The sequence below is a fragment of the Muscardinus avellanarius genome (genome assembly GCF_963383645.1).
Source record: "Muscardinus avellanarius genome assembly, chromosome: 5".
NCBI classification, from domain to species: Eukaryota; Metazoa; Chordata; class Mammalia; order Rodentia; family Gliridae; genus Muscardinus; species Muscardinus avellanarius.
This window is the reverse complement of record NC_137790.1, coordinates 61382371-61401186: the sequence shown is the minus strand read 5'-3', so window position 1 is coordinate 61401186 and position 18816 is coordinate 61382371. Positions and strand designations below refer to the sequence as shown.

The following is an 18816-nucleotide window of genomic DNA, read 5'->3' as shown; positions in this document are numbered from 1 at the left end:
TCCCAGGTCAGAAAATAGGAAAGATCACTTTTCATTTATTTGCCAACCATATCCAATCTAAATGTGCATGTTCTGTGATTTATTACATATCACTTCACCATTCACATGGATCCCCAGTTTCCATTAAAGTGTTGACATTTTGTGTTCAATTAGGTAACTGAAGCATCCGATGATAATTCAGTGTTAGATATACTCTTTGCACCTGATGACTGTCTGCTTCCGTGTAGTCACAATTCTGAAATGTAACTCAAAATTACAAAGAGTTAGCTAGGTGTGGTGGCCTCTGCCTATAATGCCAGGATTTGGGAGGCTGAACAGGAGGATCACGGGTTTGAGGACAGCCTCAGTAACTAGTGAGACTTTCATTGGCCTAGTGAAATCCTGTTTCAAAATAAAAATTAAGGCTCTTTGCAACTAAGTGAGATCCTGTCTCAAAAATAAAGAATAAAAAATAGGGCTGGGGGTGTAGCTTAGAGGTAGCATGCCCTTGGGTTCCATCCGCAAAAAACAAACAAACAAACAAACAAACAATTAAAACTAGGGCTGGAGGTATAGAAGAGGTAGAATGTCCCTGGGTTCAATCCGCAGCACCACACATGTGTGCGCTTGTGCATGCGCACACACACTCAAATACAAAGAGTTTGCTCCACTGAACACAGCCTTAGCATGTGGTCAGGTATACAATTTCTTAATGATATCAAGATTCCCAATAATAAACTCATTCCATGAAGGTCATAACAAAGTTAATTAGATTTTATAAAGTTCCACATACAGGATAACATGACTTTGTGTGTGTGTGTGTGTGTGTGTGTGTGTGTGTGTGTGTGTGTGGCACAGGGGCATTCTACCTCCGAACTACACCCCCAGTCCTATATTTTATTCTTTATTTTGAAACAGGGTCTCATTGAGTTGCAAAGTACTAGTGGTAACTGTGCCAGTATTGGGAAGAGGCATCAAAATGTATTAAGGTGCTGGTATTGGAAAATTGCTTTGATAATTTCCAAAGTGTAAAATACAGTTAGAGCTTAGGTGCTGTGTAAGAACTCAGACAGGGAGGGGGCTGCAGCGATTACAATGCAGAGTTCCTCTCTGACTTTGACCTTCATTCTAATCATTAACCTATAGTAAAAGCCTTAGAGTCAACTGAAGCCTTTAGCCCTAAAATTACAATAGAGGCAACCGGTGCCTCTGTTTACCTCCTGTCCTCTGGGATCCCTCTGTTTACCTTCCTGTCCTCTGGGATCCAGCTTGGGCACAGGAAAGGTAAACTTTGTGTGTGGCTTCAAAGCACCCTAGTTGATGAGCAACTAATACTGCCCAATACAATAGAGCCCAGAGCCAGGTAGATTCTTGACCCTTGCACTTAGTAAGTGCACTGTCTGGAGACAAAGAGGCACCACCTGGCTAAGGAATAAGTAACTAGCCCATTGCCTTGGTAACACTGATGAGGAAGATACCAATACAAAATCTATTTAAGGGTTGGGGTCCCTAAAAGGGGCCAGACAGAGTTCCATTTTCGGTCTCTCCAGCATGTGGGTCAGCATGCTGCTTTTTCTTTCTCTTCTCTATTTCTTACTGTTCTATTTCCTAATTTTGTAATAAAGATTTGTTAAAGCTGCACTGAGCTGCCCGTTAATTTTTATATTCAACCAACCTTAGTTGAATAAGAAAAAGAACCCCCACCATTTCAAACTGTAACAGTAACTGAGGCTGTCTTTGAACTGTGATCCTCCTGTCTCAGCCTCCCAAATGCTGGGATTACAAGCATGTGCCACCATTCCTGGCTAAGACATGACTTTTATTCTCAAGAGACTTAGATAATTTTAGTTTGCAATTTTTTTGTGGGTTTAACAAAGCACTTAGAGCAGATGGCCTTTGCAGATTCCAGTTCAGTAAAGTAGGTATCTGTCCTACTGAGCCTATCTTTGTCATCTCCAATTTTTAACTTTTTACTTAAAGCCCCATTACTGCAAAATTGTAAGAACCATCGGCTTATTGTTATTATTATTACTGTTAATTTAGCAAGAAATTAAAGGTCTAAACTATATATTAGAGGGGATATTTATGTTCTCTACAGACATATTGTGGTTATTACATGAAGAGCTACAGTTTCCTGATATAAGGATATTGAATGTTTTCGTATCAGACTTGCTAAACCCCACAGCCATCAATAGTCAGAGCACAGAAGTAAATCAGAGAAGAAAATAGATTTTGACATTTAAAAAGGGAATGCACAGTGGGAATTCAATCAGCACATTTGCCAAGACAATGTTTCCTTTGAAGAAAGGTTTCTTTCAAAAAAGATGCTTTGAGTTGTCCATATTCTGATGCAGTCTTTCAAGTGACAGCTTGGCCAGAGGTTCCAGTAGATATTTAGGACTCCTTCTCTCGCTGTGTTACCTGATATGCCCTCTCTGGCCCTCATTTATTCTTAATGTCCTAGAGGATTCAAAGATAATATCTAGAGAGCCTTCTTAGTTTCTTTGAAGAAAACTACTAGATAAAGATGCCTTATCAATTATCTAGTCCTTTTTACTTAATGAGCTGTCACTCATTAACCAATCAAACAGCATGCATTTAGTGCCTATCAATTTAAGATGAGAGCACTGAATAGAATCTTGGGGAAAGAGAACAAATAGAAATAAATCCATTTAAAATTTTCTTACATATTTATTGGGTACCTGTGTTCTGGAAATTAAACTAGATGTTAGGGATTTCTGAAATGCATGATACAGACTCTTCCCTGGAGAAACTCAAGAGTCACATAAAAGAAACAGGCTGACTGAAGGCTTTTCATTTGCTTGTAAACACAGGTTACACACTCATAAAGTAAACTACTACAGGTCAGCTTATTGGCAAGCAAAATTCAACTGATGTCATTAATTGAAAAATTGTGATAATTAGGAAAAGAACATTTTGCCTTACTGATGGAAAATATTGATAGTGTAAACAAGGTATAGACAGTGCGATTCTCTTTAGGGTCATTTTTGTATAACAGTTTTCTGCCCTCCTGAGATCATTTCCACTTGTGATCTTTTTTCTAAGATCCATTGTTAACTTGTTTTTAATTAGTTGACTTAACTGATGATACAGTATAACACTCAGGAAACCTTACATTTTGGAAATAAAATCCTATGAAATGGAAAACATGTTTTGTGATAAGTGAAAAAGAGATATTGTAGATTTTATAACAGTATGGAAAATTTATTTTAGGATATATTTTTATTTTCATATTAATTACTATCCAAAAATATCTAGACAGTGAAAAATGCTTGACAAGTCATACTTTACGGTATTCACACAAGTTCATTAATTTGGATTTGGTAGGTCTATAGATATCCTTTTATAAGTAGGGTCTATTTTCCAAAAAAGTCCACAAAATCTAGGTAACATGTAATATTAATAATCAATCATGTGCACTTTAGGATTTTCCAAACTCTCAGCTCCTACATTTCTAGGGATCTATGGGCTTTGTAAAAATTTTTAAATTCTGTTTTCATTTTGAGGACAGTCTAACGATTAATATCCCCATAGTTGGATCATTTAAATGAGCACCTTGTTATATGATTCTTGAAATCATGTTTATGGCATTTTTGTGATTGTGTTGTTGTCTTGTTGTAGTTTAACAGTTCATTTTTTTTTTTTTTTTTGCGGTACTAGGGGTGGAGCCCACCGGCACTTTATCTCTGAGATATATCCCCAGCTCTATTTTTTATTCTTTATTTTGAAACAAGGTCTCACTGAGTTGCAAAGGGCCTCACTAAGTAGTAGCTGAGGCTGTCCAAGAACCGCGATCCTCCTGTCTCAGCTTCTCAGATGCTGGGATTACAAGCACGCGCCATCACGCCTGGGCTAGTTTAACAGTTCTAAAGGTTTTCTATATACGTTGTCTAATAGCTGGCTGCCATTTGATTGGCTTACATTAACGATAAAATGATGCAATTCTTTCATATTTATTATTGTACTCATGTTGATTTTGTTTGTCTGTTATGAGGCACAAGTGTGATCCCTACTTGAAAGATTTATTAAGTCACTCTAATTTTAGTCTTCAAAATTAGATTTATATTTTTAAAACAAAGTGATACAGCATGGCAGAATAATGTTACAAACCAATGATAAAATTTTAAAAATCAGACAAAATGTATAAGCTATATATTCATATTAATGGCCAGATCAAATTAAATTATGGACCAATAAGGATGAAGATCTGTATAGATTATTTTCACAATGTTTCAAGTAGAGAAAAACAGTGAGAGAAGCTACTCATCTTGCAAGACATTAAACAACTTAATAATTAATGAACCATAATTATCAAGGTGCTTACTTAGTGAAGTATCTTAGTTGGTAATTTAAAAAGTATTGCTGTTGCATTTTAGGATGTTCTAGTTAATTTTTCTATAAAATTATAGATCAACACTTTTTGATCTACATGAAATGTGTGTGTGTGTGTGTGTGTGTGTGTGTGTGTGTGTGTGTGTGAGTGTGTGTGTTATACTGGGGCTTAAACCCAGGGGCATTCTATCTCTGAGCTATACCCTCAGAGATATACTCATATTTAGACTCTGTATTAAAAATGTACAGTTTTTTAAATATATTTTTATTGATGCATTGTCGTCAAACATCACAATGGAATACAAGACTTGTGAGGATATCCAAGCACACATCATCCAATTAGCCTTTATCCAATCCTCATCCCAATCCCTCCCCCTCCCTTGATCCCATGCTTTATTTAGTGATTAACTTTGATATATTTGTTTATATACATTATGTGTTTTAGAGAGATTCCATCTTTCCCCACCCCATCCCCTCTGATTGGTCAGCTTAATTGCTCCTCCATAGGGCCCTTTCTTCAACTAGATTTCCTCCTCTTACCCATTTCTTCCTAGTTTTTGCATATTAGGGAAAGCATCTGATTTTTTTTACATTTTCTGTGATATTTCTCTGTGTATGCCGCATTGCAAGTTCCGATACCACTCTTGAAGGGCCTGGCACCGGCCTGGCCACCTGGCAGACTCTGATCCTGGCCACACTGGCTCCAGCACTGGCCTCGCCTTATGGCAGGCTCTGATCCTGGCCTCGGAGGCCCTAGTACTGGCCTTGCCTTAAGGCAAGCTCCTATCCCGGCCTAGCTGGCTCAAGCTACGGCCTCACTGCATGGCAGGCACTGATGCTGGCCTTGCTGACCCCAGAACTGGCCTTGCCACATGGAAGGCTCTGATTCTGGCTTCGGAGGCCCCAGCACCATCCTTGCCTCACAGCAGGCTCTGATCCCAGCCTCGTTGGCCCTGGCACCAGCCTCACCCCTTGACAGGCTCCGATCCCGGCCTCCAAGGCCCCAACACCAGCCTTGCCTCACAGCAGGCTCCAATCCCGGCCTTGCTGGCCCCGGCACTGGCCTCATCCCTTGGCAGGTTCTGATCCCGGCCTTGGAGGCCCCAGCAATGGCCTTACCTCATGGCAGGCCCCGATCCCGGCCTCACTGGCCTCAGCACTGGCCTCATCCCTCTGCAGGCTTCCATCTCGGCCTCAGAGGCCCCAACACAGGCCTTGTCTCACAGCAGGCTCCAATCCCGGCCTCGCTGGCCCTGGCACTGGCTTCATCCCTCCCTCTTGGCATGCTCCAATCCTGGCCTCATTGGCCCCAGCACTGGCCCTGCATCACAGCAGGCCCCTATTCTGGCCTTGCTGGCCCCAGCACCGGCCTCACCCCTTGGCAGGCTCTGATCCCATCCTCCAAAGCCCCAGCACTGGCACCTTGCCTCAGAGCAGGCCCCGATCCCGGGCTCACTGGCCCCAGCACAGGTTTCACTCCTCGGCAGGCTCCACTCTCAGCCTCCGAGCCCCAGCACCAGCCTTGCCTCATGGCAGGCTCCTATCCTGGCCTTACTGGCCCCGACACCAGCCTCACCCATTGGCAGGCTCTGATCCCAGCCTCGGAGGCCCCAGAACTGGCCTTGTCTCATGACAGTCTCCAATCCTGGCCTCACTGGCCCCGACACCAGCCTCACTCCTCAGCAGGCTCTGATCCTGGCCTCGAAGGCCCCAGCACTGGCCTTGCCTCATGGCAGGCTCCAATCCTGGCCTTGCTGGCCCCGGCCCCAGCTTAGCCGCCTGGCAGGCTCCTATTCTGGCCTCAGAGTCCCCAGCACCGGCCTTGCTGTGCATCGGGCTCTGGTCTCTGTCACTATGAGCAGGTCGTCTACAGATGTTCCCTTTTTTCTTTCTTTTTTTTTCTTGGTGGTACTGGGCTGCATGGAAACCCTTCTACCTCCACGCTACACTCCAAGAGACCTATTTTTTATATTTTTATTTGGAAACAGGGTCTCTTAAGCCAGCAAGGCTGGCCTTGAACTTGTGTGATCCATCCTCCTGTCTCCACCTCCCAAGCGTGGGGATTACAAGCATGTGCCACCATGCCCAGAGTTCTTCAATTTTTTTTTTTTTTAATATGAGAGAGCAGTATATGTGTTTTGTGAAAGCTGTGACCCCAAATACCTAGTGGCAATGAATTTCATCTTCCCTCCAAAGGCAGTGGTCCACAGCTTCACTTTGGGGAGCAGGCTCTGCTGCTCCATGTGCACCCTGGCCTCCTGCTCTGTGCAGAGGAGTGCAGTGGCCATGAGGGCTGATGACTCCCAGAACACGCAGCATGGCGGCCTATCCTGGCTTTGTGGGGCTTCCTCTGACCCCCCAAACTCTTTTACCACTTAGCATGTTGTCCAGAATTCCCGAACATGTGTGGCAGGAGCACTCTACTATTGGGGAGATTTCCTCAAAAGTCCAAGGTGGAATGAACTGGATTTGTCTTCCCCTCTAGATTCTGGTCACCACTGCCAACACTACCACCACTGCCAGCTCGGTTCTCTCCTGAACATCTTTCCTACACAGTTTGTTTTCCAGAATTCCCAAGCATGTGTGGCAGTAGCAGTTTACCTTTGAGGATATTTGTTTGAAATTATGAGGTGGATTGGATTGAATCTCTGCCTCTCCCAAATACTGACCACTGCTGCTGCTGCCACAGTCATCTCGGTTCTCTTCTGAGCACCTTATTCAAACAGCATGTTGTCCCAAATTCCCGAACGTGTGTGGTGGTAGCATTCTACCTTTGGGGCGATTTCTTCAAAAGATCAAGGTGGATTGAATCAGATCTCTGCCTCTCCTGAATACTGGCTGCCATTGCTGCTGCCTCCACCATCTCAATTCTCTCCCAAACGCTTTTCCCAGACTGCATGTTGTCCAGAATTCCTGAGCATGCGTGGCAGTAGCATTCTACCTTTGGGTCAATTTCTTCAGAAGATCAGGGTGGGTTGGATCAGATCTCTGCCTCTCCCAAATACTAGCCTCCACCACCACCACCACTTCTGCCGCTGCAACCGCCTTCCTCCTGGTTCTCTGCTGAGATTCTTCCTTACATGATATGATGTCCAGAATTCTTAAGCATGTGTGGCAGGAGCAGTCCCCCTTGGCAGGGATTTATTTTTTCCAAAAGTTCCAGGTGAATTGGATAGGATTTGTCTGCATCTCCTGAATCCTGGTTGCCACTGCCGCTATCTTGGCCCATCTCCAATATTTATTATTTTAGTAAGAGAAGACAGTACATGTGTTTTGAAGAGATTGTGGGATTGAGCTCTCAGCAGCAATGAATTTTATCTCCCTCCAAGAACGGAGGCCCACAGCCTCACTGTGTAGAGCAGGATCTGCTGTTCCGAGTGCAACAGGAACCCCAGCACAGCATAGAGGAGCGTGGCGGCCAGACACGCTGAGCTCCCCGGAACGTGTGGCTCAGCTTCCTTCCTGGCGCTGCTGGGCTCCCTCCACCAGGTCTGGATCATTTTTCTTACGAGATATGTTGTTAAGAGTCCTCAGCATGTGCGGCCGAAGCGGTCTTTTCTCTATTCCCTTCTCGGATGTTCTTCCAAAAATCACTTTTCTTGTGTGGCTTGAGCCTCCTTGTCATCTTGCTTCTAATTCCGCCATTATCTACTCTCTCTCCTGTATTCTAGGTGGGAAGTCATGGCTGAAAATGACTCCTTAAGTTGTCCCAATCAGATATTAAACCAAAATCTGGTTTCCAGAGCTTCTCTGAGGAATGTATGTCCTTTTCTGTGGCCACTGCGACCATAGCCGCTGCCATCTTGGACCTTCTCCTCTTATTTTTTATTCTGAAACGGGGTCGTACTAAGTTACTGCATACTGGCCTCCAACCCATAATCCTCCCAAGTACTGGGATTACGGTGGATACCATTATGCCTGGCAGTACATACTAATTTTTGTGCTTTTATTGGTGCATTATAGTCTCACATCATAATGTAAATCATATTGACAATGACGTACATGCATAGAGCACTTGGTCTCCCCCCACTGCCTCCCCATAACCCTTCCTCCCAATACAGAGTACACAGATTGACATTAAAATATTCACATGAATACACATAGTCTATGGTAGTACTTCCATTAATAACCTCAGCCTTCTTCCTTCCCTGTTCTTAGATCTCCTTTCTGGCTCCAGTGAAGTTTCTCTTCCATTATCTGGAGTCTCTCTTGTATCCCAATTAGTTCCTACCCTATAAATATTAGAGAAAACATATTTTTAATTGGAAAATTTCTTATAAAAATCCAGATTTCTGTTGTTTTTCATTTGCTTATTTAAGTTGACAAGTCAAAAAAGCAAACAAACAAACAAAAACCTTATGGGCCTGAAGCTCTTATGACTTTAACAGAGCTGAGCAGTGACAGTTTCTTACCCAAGGCAATTTTGATGTGCATACTCTACTTATATTGTATAGACATTAGGTTTTGTGTTTCTGGATCTTAAGCAATGCCATATATTTTCCAGGATAAAAAACCAAGTATTTGTGAGTAAAGGCTTTTTTTATATGTGTTTTCTCCACAGGGCACCATCACACTCTGTAATCATTATTTGGTATATAGTGTGAAATAAAAATTAACCTTTAGGACCTGAGTTCTAAATTAATCCACTCTCTTCCTAGGCTGGAGGTGCACCTATCTGGAAGAAAGCTTAACATCCTTGCCTCCCTTCTCCAGCCTTCTCTAAACCACCGGCATAACGACTGCCTTTCATCCAGCATTTCTCTATTATTACTTATTTGTTTTACTTCATTAATATTTAAAGATCACCACAGTTATTCACTGAAAAGGGCAACACTTACCACCAGCCATGTAAAGGTGAGGTCGGGCAAGGTTTCCAAAGAGATATTTTGAAAGCATGGTATTTCCAGAGTCTGATTTGCTTCTATTTCTATTGTATGGTTGCCTCTCCATTCATCCTGAATAGCTGTTCAAAACATAAGGTGGAAAGTACAGGGATCTCTGATTAGTGTATACCGTACATTCATTAAAGACATAACAGTTTTAGTGTAGAGATTTATCTATCATCAGGGTACACCTATGAACTAAAGAAACAAAACGCCCCATACTTGTTATAGCATAAATAGCAAAACTGAGCATAAGATGCACAGAGAGTTGCTTATCACTGAAAAATTACCTTCCATTCTCTTAGGGAAGTTTCTCACAACTTGAATTGCTCATCTGCTTTAGCCCAAAATTGGTGCATTAGTCTTCAGTTTACACATTCCTAATTAGCTAGAATATAAAACTTTATAACCTAGCTTCTAAGTGTCATTTTATAATTTTTAATTGATTTAATTTTAGAAGTCTTAGTTTCACAGAAAAAGTGAGCAAAAAGTACAGAGAGTTCCCAAGTACAGTTACTCCCTGCCTGTACATACATGCAGCACCCCTGCTCTCAGTATTCTTTACCACAGTGGTATATTTATTATAAGCAGTGAAGCTACATAGAGGTGGCATCATCATTGACACCCCAAGTCCATAGTCTACCTTAGGGTTCATTCTTGGGGGTGTAAATTCAATGGGTTTTGACAAATGTGCAATGACATTTATTCATCATAACCTCAGGCAGAAATGTTTCCAACCTAAGAATCCTCTGTGCTTAACCCTGACCCATAACACCTGACCCATAACCCTAAAATTAAACCAATCATATTTTTACTGTTTGTATCTAATTATATTTTTAGAACATTCCTTCAGCAAAGAAATGATACAGAAAAATTTATAGAAAAACCCTGTGTCGTTATGAATTATATTCATTTTGAGAGGATAATGAGATAAATATTTTATAGTGTTTCCCTTGGGAAAGTTTTATAAACATAAATGTATATTTGTAACTAAACTATAATAACATCAAATGATAATTTTTTGCTTTGTTTTTGCAGTACTGGAAATTGAACCCAGGAACATTTTACCTTCATGCTATTCCCCAGACCACTTTTCTTATTCTTTATTTTGAAACAAGGTCTCACTAAGTTGCAGAGAGCCTCACTAAGTAGCTGAGGCTGGATTTGAATCTGTGATCCTCCTGTCTCAGCCTCTCAAGTACTGGATTACAAGCATGTGCCACCACACCTGGCTCTCAATAATTATAAATGAAAATAACTATCATTCTAATAACCTAAAATATTATATTTTATACTTATTTAAGCCTTGTTTGTATATATGTATGTTTTCTCAAATTTTGCATACCAGTTCCCTCCCCATTCCTTCCCCCTCCCTCCTTCTCATGTTTGGCTTAGTGATTGACTTCGATATGTTTATAAATGTACACATCATGTACATTAGGGAATTTTCCTCTTCTCTCACCCATCCCTCTCAGTTAGGTCGCCTTATTTGCTCATCTGTGGTTTCTCCTTCCTCGTCTAGAGTTTCTCCTATCACCCTTTTTCTCCTTAGCCTCCTCATATTAGGGGTAACAGTGGATTTTTTACTTTTGTGATTGACTAATCTCATTTAGCATAATGTTCTCTCCAGTTTGATCCCTTTCCCAGCAAATGACATAATTTTGTTCTTCTTTATGGCTAAGTAAAATCCTGCTGTGTACCTATTCTATAGTTTTGTATCCATTTATCTGTTGATGGACATTTTTGGCTGGTTCCAAAGTTTAGCAATTGTGAATTGTGCAGCTATATATGTGAATTGTGCAGCTATATTAATGCATTAGTTTGGTAGTTTGTTTTCTATTTTTAAGTGCTTTATAAAGAATTATCATACTGATTGTTTAAATATTAATGACAAGGAAAAAATTTTCTGCATGGTGTGGATGCCAATTTTTTTCTGAATATTTCTTGTCTGATAGTTGATTAGTCTGCAGATGCAGAAAGCATGAAGGATATGGAGGCTGACCATATTACCCCAAACCCATAATCTAAAAAGAGAATCCTCTTCCTGATTGTTAAAGGAATTTAACTATGAGTATTTATAAATGGAGTTATTTGTATAATACCATCATAATTTTCACATCACCTTTATTTCTATTTAACTTATATTTGAAATTATTGTGGTAGTGCATACTTATAATTTCAGTTCTTGAGATGCAGAGACAGGAGGAGTGCATGTTCGAAGCCAGCCCTAGCTACTTAGTGAGGTCCTCTGCAATTTAGTGAGACCCTGTTTCAAAATAAAGAATAAAACAATAGGGCTGGGAGTGTGGCTCAGAGGTAGCATGGCCCTGGATTCAAACAAACCCCAGTTTTGAAAAAAAAAAAAGAAATTATTGTAATTGTTTTACTTAAATTATTTTAAACAAATACTGATCTAGGCATTGCTGTCTTGTGAAATTCATGAAATGCACTCAACATGTTAGTTATATTTAGTAATATATTTAGTAATATATTTAGTTATATTTAGTAATATATTTAGTGTAATAACCAAATACATGAATATTAAATTTTTGAACTTTGTTTAGATTCTGGGAATCGAGCAGTACAAGTGCTATAACTTTTAGGATATAATTGAACCCCCCCCCCCATAAAAACAAAAAAACTAAACCAAAATCATGTAGAAATGTCTACAAGAACTAAATAATAACATATCCCTATTAATGGTTGGGGCCAAACCACTAGGCTCTGAGGGATTGACATAAAGTGTAGAAAGAAATAGGAAAATCAACTGTGCTTCTGATGGTCTTTGGAACTAGGTATGTCCCCTCCTCCAATAACAGGTAGACACTGGAAAAAGAGGAAGACTAATCTGATAGCAACAGCAGAAGTGGAGGAGGGAGTTGGCAGGCCCCAAATCACCAGTGTATTCAAGGGAAACAGGAAAAGCATTCTCAGTCCATGAAGATGTCCCCCATGCTAAGATGAAACCCTTAGGAGTAGAATCCAAATTAAGTGGATGAGATCCAATAAGAGGTCAAAGAGGCAATTTAGATAAAAATGGGGCAGAAGCAAAGGGAGTACACTCAGAAAGTCCAATCATGTAGTGTTTATCTACAAAATAACAGAAGGGGTGGCTCTAGACACTCTAGACACTCTGAAGACTCTAGAAAAGTTAGCTTAGACATCCATTGATCAGTAAAATATACTTAACTAAAACATGAGTAATAGAAAAGGAGTGAAGTAGAATCACCTAGCAAACCACTACTATAAGAAAAAAAAGAAGTTAGAGAACAAAATGGCATGCCTAGAACAATGAGAACCTATTCGCAGCACAAGACCACAAAATAAATTTAAAAATATATATAGCTTAACAATTCAAAATGAACTAGAAGAAATAAAGAAAAATGATAGGAGTTGTGCAAATTTTTGGAAAGGCAGATAAATGAGTCCATTGGAGGTAAGAATGTTTATAAAAGATAGGTATGTTAATCAGCTTTGTATGAATGTGACAAAATACCTGAGAAAAATAAAAGAGAAAAGATTTATTTGGGATATGGTTTCAAAGCGTTCAGTCCATAGTTGCTCGGCCCCATCACTGTAGCCTGTGGTGAAGTAGAGCATCATGGTGGAGAAGGAATGTCAGGGCAAAGTTGTTTACCTCATGGAACCAAGAAGCAGAGAGAGTGAGAAAGGGACTGAAGGCCAAGTATACTCTTCCAGTGAATGCACCTAGCGACTCACTTCCTCTAACTAGCCCCATCTGCTCCAGTTACCACAAACTCCAAAATGTTCACTCAATTACAAACCACTGATGAGATCAGAGTTCCATCCAATCACTTCCTCCAGTCCTCACTTCTGAACATGGCTATACCCTGAACACACCTTCAACACAGGAATTTCTGGAGGACACTCTAGTTCCACCTATAACAGCAGATGAGAGAATTCAAGAAAGAGTTGGAAATAATAATTTTCAAAATTTACCTCAGATATGAAGACAAAACTAGAACAAAAGCAAAAACGTAGAAATTAAAAAGCTAGCACATCAAAAAATTAAGAGTAGAAAGAGAAAAATGTTCAAATTTAATTGCATAATTATTTTTTATACTAGAGGTTGAACTCAGAGGCATTATACCTCTGAATCATACCTCCAACCCTATTTTGTTTTTTATTTTGAAATAAAGTCTTGCTAAGTTGTTGAGACTGGCTTCAAACTTGCAATCCTCCTGTCTCAGACTCCCAAGTATTATGATTACAGCCACTAAACCCAGCTAATAATTATTGTTATTTTTTTGCAGGTCTGGGGATGGAACCCAGGGACATTCGACCTCCGAGCTACACCCTCTGCTCTATATTTTATTCTTTATTTTGAAACTAGGTCTCACTGAGTTGCAGAGGGCCTCACTAAGTAGCTAAGGCTGTCCGCGAACTGTGATCCTCCAGTCTCAGCCTCCCAAATGCTAGGATTACCACCATGCCTGGCTCATTAATATTAAAATAAAGAAAAAAGAAATTCAAAGAAAATAGTATTCAAAGAATATAAAAACATGTATTGAAGCCATTGAAGGAAAAAATTAAAGCATGAAACAAATATTAAGAACTATAATTCATGAAAAATGTTTTAAATAAGTAATGCCAAGAAAACACATATTAAAAGATTATACTGCAAAAGTAAGAAAATAGGCCCAGCATGGACAGGACTAACCATATTATTACTAAAATAATGAAGAAATTCAACTAAAGGGAAAGAAAAATTAAGTGGTATAAGCTTTTTAATAGAATTCTATGCCAGAAAAGAAGGGACTATCATAGTTTACACACTCAGAGAAAGAAAATATGAGGCAGAGAGCTTAAATTTACTAAAATTAACGCTTTTATTTTGGTACTAGGGATTGAGCCCAGGGGCATTCTACCTCCAAGCTACACTCCCAAGTCCTATTTTACTTTTATTTTGAAACAAGGTCTCTCTAGGTGAAAAGTCTCCCTACTTGCTGAAGCTATCCTTGAACCTGTGATCCTCTTGCCTCCGCCTCCCAATCACTGGGATTAGAGATGTGTGCCACCACACCTGGCTAAAATGTACTTTTTTAGCGTAAAGACTGCAGACAAATGTTAGGATGATACAAGACCTTAGGGGAACATAGCTTTTATGGGTACTTCCTGAGAATTCTCTGATAGAGTACGAATCAGATTGGAGAGGTATTTCCATAAAGGCTGCTGATAAACCCTGATTATATATTTACAGTTAGTACTAAGAATAAATAATTATTAGAAGGAAGAGAATAGTAATTTATCCTCTAATCCAGAGATTATCATTGTAATTTATTCATTCCAGAAATGAAGTATTATCCCGGGCACTGTTTTTATATTTCTCCATGCAATCCACCCCCAAATCCTTTAGGGAGAATCTCCTAAATGTGTTTCTCATCTGAGCATTCCTCTTGAGCTACCTCATTGCCATTCTCAGTGGTACCAGTATTTTTCCTCCAGCTGTCCTCTAATTGATTTTTTCTATTGGCTCAGTCCCTCTTCAATTTATTCCTTACACTTTGGCCAAAAGAACACATTTTTGAAATGGAAAAAAATGAAACAAAACAACAACTTTATAATTCGTTTCTATAACTCTCAGGATAAAGACAAATCTACTTAACTAACCAGACTCTCTGGCCTCATCTTCAAGTGCCTCCTCACTTGTTCACTTTGCTCCAGAGATGATTCCTTCTAATATCCCTCCTCACTGACATAACTCCCTTCCACCACGGAGCCTTTGCACACCGTGTGTGCCGCTACAGACTTCTATGCTCTCCAGTTTCACTTGGTTAATTCCTGGTCCAGCAGCACTTCCCAGCAAACCTTTCCTGGTTTTCCTCATTCATTGCCTCTCTCATACATGCCTACCTCCTCATTGTAAGAGAACTTCTTAGTGTTGCAACTTGACATTTGTTTGCTTATTTGATTGATGTCTTTCTCTATGAAAACATCAAGTTATTGGACTTTGTGGTTCAGGAGGACAGGGTCATGTCTGTACCGCACATCACTTTGACCATTACTGAGCACTTTAAGCACTCCAAAAATATAATTGGATAAAACTTGCACACGAGAACTTAAGGAAAGCCCAGCATTTAGGTTCAATGACCAGCTAGCCTGCGGACAGTATGATTATGTTGTTACTATTATTACTACTTGTATCACCACTATTTATCTTCCTAGTTCTCTCATTACTACTGCTGCTTCCAATAACGACATCAAAAGATTTGATGAAACCTAAAGCTTTCATCGTAATTTAGTAAATTAAAGCCATGTTGTACTCTTATAGTTCATCCTGATAACTATAAATGTTAAAGTGCATCAAAATCTTACAATCTGAAGATTGTAAGGGTCCAATTGCATTCCAATCAGGGAAATGTAGATTACAGTAACTCCAAACACTGTGTTTCTTGGAATAAGTCAGACACTCCTAACCTAGGAAGAAACTGTCAGATGGAAATGAAAAATGCAAACTGTTTCTGCTATTTTCACTTTCATGCACAGCCTCAGCACAGGGAGACACACACGGGGACAAAATACAACAGAAAGAGAACAAAATCTTCTCTCATTGAAACCTGCTGGGGCATGAGAGCAGGAAGTAGATGCACACTGGTTTATGAGCAGACGAGGATGAATGACTCAGAGAACAAAAGAACGGAAACAGGAAGAGGCGGTGAAGCCAGCCTCCTCTGTGCCTCACTATTTTACATTTAGATTCTTAGAGCCACTTCAGCCGGCCTGTGTTCACTCCTCCAGGAGTGTGTGCACTTCATGTGGGCTTTGCTCACCCAGCTAGCTCATAGACATGGATGTCCTAGAGGAGCACCAGAGGGAAATGTACAAGCGAGAGAAGAAGCTGGAGAAGATCCTAAGGATAAAGGGGGGGGGAGATGATGTGCCGCTGGGTGGAGACTGCGGGGGTCTCAAGGGCAGTGGCCTCTTCCGCGTTGGTGCTCCTCTTCCGAGCACCATGGGAACCCTACAGTTTTTGTTACTCTGTGGTGAAAGATTATTTTTCCCCTTCTAGTTTTCTTTCGTACTTTGATCCCTTGATACCCAAATACACAGGGCCAGGACCATTTCAATAACACTGATGCCATAGCTTCTCATCTGATCCAGGGCATCAGCAGCAAAGCTACAGCAAAGAGACTGGACGTTTTCCAAGCACAGAGGATGTAGATATGGCTCTTGCTCTCGGAAGATTTACAGTCTTTAGAAGCTGCAAGTTTAACTCCTTCGTGTTGCTCTTTATTTCATTTTATTTTATTTTTTTGCAGGGCTGGAGATGGAACCCAGGGCCATTTGACCTCTGAGCTATACCCCCTGCTGTATTTTTTAAGTTCTTTATTTGGAAACAGAGTCTCACTGAGTTGCAGAGGGCCTCACTAAGTAGCTGAGGCTGTCCAGGAACGGCAATCCTCCATTCTCAGCCTCCCAAATGCTGGAATTACAAGTGTGTGCCACCACGTCCATCTTGCTCTTTATTAACAATACACTTTGCTTAAAGGCAACACCATCCTTTCTGGATACTAACTCTTTTCCATTGCAGTCATCATTGAGCCATCACATATCCACAGAGTCTATCAACCCATTCTGCCATTTCCAATGGAGAAAGATCAAGTCCTTAGGAATGAAGTAGTATAGTCTCCTGGGGTAGGTAGAAGGTACAAAAAAATCTATACCTGAAGCCAAGCTTAATGTGTACTTGTCATAACATATGGTAAATGCTCAATTGATTTCCAAATTAGACCAGTATAAAAGAGAGGGAGGAGGAATAATTTTAATAAGAATTAGAAAATAACATTGATGATGATGATGATGATGATGATGATGATGATGGTCTGGGGATGTAACCCAGGAGCATTCAACCTCTGAGCTACACCCCCTGCCCTATTTTTTTAAAATTCTTTATTTTGAAACCGGGTCTCACTGAATTGCAGAGGGCCTCACTAAGTAGCTGAGGCTGTCTGCAAACCGCGATCCTCAGGTCTCAGCCTCCCAAATGCTGGGATTACAAGCATGTGCCATCACGCCTGGCATATTATTATTATTATTACTCTTAATAAAAGTCACCATTAAGCCAGGCATGGTGGCACACACCTGTAACCCTGTACTTAGGAGGGTAAGCTAGGAGGATGTCAGGTTTGAGACTAGCCTCAGAAAGTAGTGAGACTCTCTGCAACCTAGCAACACCCTCTTTCAAACCAAACCCAAACAATAACAAAGAAAGGGATAAGAGTGTACCTAGAAGGTAGAATGTCCCTATGTTCAATTTTCAGTGCCCCTCGCAAAAAGTTGCTATTTACCAAATTCTTACCTTTCAACAGAAGCTATACTAAGTGCTTTACATGAATTATCTCATTTAATCTCAAAATAATGGTATTCACAAAGGAGGAACTATAGTTATCTGTGCTTGTGGTTTAAGAAAACAAAAGTTTAGAAACATAGAATAACTTGGCACTGATGATTTATACAGTAAGCAACAGTGCTAATATTGAAATTCAGGCAACCTGACTTTGGTGTGTGTTTAGCTAAATGGGGCCCTATCCAGGACTTCAATTTCTCTTAATTTCAACTCCACCCACACACCTCATTGACAATGAATTAGCATTTTCTTTTGGCTCATTTTAGCACTGTAAAGCCATAGTCGATTGGGTCCTGGCCTATGTATAGGTGGACTTTTCCAATATCCTGATCTTGAAGCCACCAAGAGCCAAGAAACAGAGAAAAGGTAAAAAATCCATTCTCACTGCTTGTTGTGGGAAGCTCCATGCTTCCTTTAGCATGGCCCTTATGAGTTAATTTTTTCTTCTTATATTATCAGACTATTTTATTCCTCACTTTGAAGCATTCCATTTCCGGTGCATTTTCCATTTTTTGGCTTTCATTTTTATTCTTTTCCATTAGTAGAAATGGAAATCATTTACTTTCAGACTAGGTAATTCAGAGCAGGCATTATCATCATTTTCCAAATGGACACAGAGAATTTACCTGACTGGCTCTAAGTCAAATTGACTTCTAGCCAGAAAAAAGCTAGAACTTAAAGATAGGATTCCCACCTGGAAACACAAGTCCTGAAGCATGTCTGGTGTGAACGCTACAGGCCCAGTAGCCTTCTGAGCCCTTTTACCTGCCCTATACTAAGTACATCCAAAGTCTCTTTTATAAATTCACTCATAAACTTAGTCTACTCCCTTTGCCTTCCTTCCCAGTGACTGGCATTACCATGCAGGTGTGCATGCCAGAAACATGCATATTCAGTCTCTCTCTGTCCTTCACCTAGACTGTCATTGTCCTATCTCCACTGTATAACCAAGTTATATCCTCTTTATTCCCAATACATAAAATGGGTAATTTTCTTTTTATAGTTATGAAACAGCCACTCTTTCCTCTGGGCTACGGGGATGGTCTCCTCATTTCTTTTCATTTTCTCCTTCTTGTCTACTTTTACATCATCTCATACTGAAGCCGTATCATCTTTTTATAACACAATCAGGCTACCTATGCCACTCTTTCGCTGGGCATACTTTAATGCCTTTCCAGGACTCTTAGATCAATATCAAAGCCCAGAACATGGCTGACAAGGTTTGTCATGCTC

The 18816-nt window shown here is 40.4% G+C and overlaps 1 protein-coding gene across 1 annotated transcript in view; it reads right to left on the bottom strand.

Moving 5' to 3' along the window:
- CD96 (CD96 molecule) overlaps positions 1–18816 on the bottom strand; it is a gene marked incomplete at both ends in the record, with an annotated part of 98414 nt that overhangs the window by 66664 nt on the left and 12934 nt on the right. Inside the window, 1 exon segment of the mRNA XM_080696510.1 lies at positions 9171–9295. Coding sequence (XP_080552636.1) covers positions 9171–9295 — 125 coding nt within the window.